This window comes from Pollicipes pollicipes, unplaced genomic scaffold, assembly GCF_011947565.3.
Source record: "Pollicipes pollicipes isolate AB1234 unplaced genomic scaffold, Ppol_2.1 Scaffold_6052;HRSCAF=7182_pilon_pilon_pilon, whole genome shotgun sequence".
In the NCBI taxonomy this organism is placed as follows: domain Eukaryota; kingdom Metazoa; phylum Arthropoda; class Thecostraca; order Pollicipedomorpha; family Pollicipedidae; genus Pollicipes; species Pollicipes pollicipes.
In genome coordinates, this window is record NW_023596805.1 from 16,859,876 (window position 1) to 16,862,503 (window position 2,628).

Here is a 2,628-nt window from a genome sequence, read left to right on the forward strand (position 1 = left end):
GGGAGGGGCGAGGGGAGGGGGGGGGGGCAGACGGCAGCCAGCGAGCTCCTCGGGTGGGGCGAGGGGAGGGGGAGGGGGCGGGCAGCAGCCAGCGAGCTCGTGGGGGCACTGCGGAGCCGAACGTGCTCGGCGTCAGCCAACTCTCAGACCGCTTCGCACGGGCCAAAGGGCCAGGGGCTGCCCCCCTACATGTGACGCATTGTTGTCCGATTGGACAGCTTCCACGGGCGTTGATTGCAAGCCGGGTATCCGGCAGAAACAAACGTGCCGGAATATTCCATCCCCGATAGGACGCCGCACGGCATACAGTGTCGTCCCCCCCGCGCCAGCTGGCAGGACGTCACGCCACGTCACGCCGATGCAGGGGGCCTCGCAGCCGATGCAGGGGGACTCGCAGCCGATGCAGGGGACTCGCAGCCGATGCAGGGGGACTCGCAGCCGATGCAGGGGGACTCGCAGCCGATGCAGGGGGACCCGCAGCCGATGCAGGGGGACCCGCAGTCGATGCAGGGGGACCCGCAGTCGATGCAGGGGGACTCACAGCCGATGCAGGTGACTTGCAGCCGATGCAGGGGGACTCGCAGTCGATGCAGGGGAACTCGCGGCCCGAAGCAGGGGGACTCGCAGTCGATGCAGAGGGACTCGCAGCCGATTGCAGGTGACTTGCAGCCGATGCAGGGGGGTCTCGCAGCCGATGCAGGGGGGACTCACGGCCGATGCAGGTGACTTGCAGCCGATGCAGGGGCCTCGCGGCCGATGCAGGGGCCTCGCAGCCGATGCAGGGGACTCGCAGACGATGCAGGGTGACTCGCAGACGATGCAGGGGGACTCGCAGACGATGCAGGGGGACTCGCAGCCGATGCAGGGGGACTCGCAGCGCCGCCCCCGTGCCGTCTTATGATGCCCGCCGGGACGGCGCCCGCCGTAAATGGCCCGCATCGCACGTGGGACAGGTGCCGCTGAAAGGGGGTGCCCTCCACCCGGGAGACAACAGACCGCCTGCCGTGCGTCTGAGCGGAGGCTCACACCTGGCACCGGACTCATTCACGAAACTCTCCGCGGTTGTGTCCCTCGTAGTGTGGGGTTCGGCGCTTTGAGACCGACCTGGGGCGAGTCATTGGTAACTCGATAATCTAACAGCTCTGTCAACGATCGTGAGAGGGAGACAGAGGTCGCGGTTTGCCTAAGCGCTTGTTTAGCCGACCGCAGAGCAGACAAGAGCAACCAAAGGGGAAACAGAGCAGTAAAGCACACCGCTAGCAAACTGTGGAAGCCAACAGCAACCAACGACGACAAAAACTCATTTATAACGATTGGATTTGGACTCATTTATAACGGCTGGATTTGCTGGACATTCAGATCGTTTGCTGGAAAGACACCGCACACAGGCGCCGGGCTGGGCGGCCAGCCTCAGGCCGCCAGCAGGCGTCAACCCACGGGGCCCAGCGAGTGGCGCTGTCAGCAGCCCACCCGAGCCGTCCTCACGCGCGTCACCACGAGTCCGGCGGAGCGCCGACCCCCGCGACCGTGCCGCCCACCGCCGCGGCCCGGCCTGCAGGGCCAACACCGGACCACAGCTGACCCTGGTGGCTCCAGGGCTCATACCGGACCACAGCTGACCCTGGTGGCTCCGGGGCTCACACCGGACCACGGATGACCCTGGCGGCTCCGGGGCTCACACACACGGACCACGGATGACCCTGCCGGCTCCGGGGCTCACACCGGACCACGGATGACCCTGCCGGCTCCGGGGCTCACACCGGACCACGGATGACCTGCCGGCTCCGGGGCTCACACCGGACCACAGCTGACCCTGGAGGCTCCGGGGCTCACACCGGACCACAGCTGACCCTGGTGGCCCCGGGGTTCACACTGGACCACGGATGACCTGCCGGCTCCGGGGCTCACACCGGACCACAGCTGACCCTGGTGGCCCCGGGGTTCACACTGGACCACGGATGACCTGCCGGCTCCGGGGCTCACACCGGACCACAGCTGACCCTGGTGGCTCCGGGGCTCACACCGGGCCACGGATGACCCTGCCGGCTCCGGGGCTCACACCGGACCACGGATGACCTGCCGGCTCCGCGGCGCCGGCTTCCGTGAATCAATCGGAGCAGCCGGCAGCCCGATTTCACGGCCAGCCGCCTCGGAGATGTCATATCTCGGGCGGCGGCCGGACAGACGGGCCACCGTCCCTGGCGGCGGCGGCGGCGGCGGCGGCGGCGGCGGCGAAAGCGGAGAGATGATGTACGTATGTACACAGCGGGAGGAGGCGGAGGGAAGGGGACACGACAATGTGGAATGGTACAAAAAACAAATGTGTTGAAAAAATTGCAGAATCATACAACGAGAGCAAAAAACAAAACAAAATAGACGCTAGGTAACGGCAAAAATATATGGATATCGTCGACAATGAGAAGAGTGAGAATAGAACAGGTGGATGCTGAAAGCAGAAAGAATGGGAACGTCCATGAAGTGGAGATATTGGAAAAAGTACCAGAAGGGAGGCGACGGAGACATGGAGATCACGGGCACCTGGCACGTGGCTGGTCTTATTGTTCGCCATGGGGGTCTTTATCCGGCCAGCCCCTCCTGTCGGCACGCCCTGACGCCTCGCCCCAGGGG

The 2,628-nt window shown here is 65.5% G+C and overlaps 1 protein-coding gene across 1 annotated transcript in view; it reads left to right on the forward strand.

Moving 5' to 3' along the window:
* The first annotated feature begins 420 nt into the window (after positions 1–420).
* The window catches only part of LOC119104297 (basic salivary proline-rich protein 2-like), a 14,359-nt gene continuing 12,151 nt past the window's right edge, over positions 421–2,628 (forward strand). The window contains exon 1 of the mRNA XM_037227994.1: positions 421–552. Coding sequence (XP_037083889.1) covers positions 421–552 — 132 coding nt within the window. The remainder of the gene's footprint in view (positions 553–2,628) is intronic.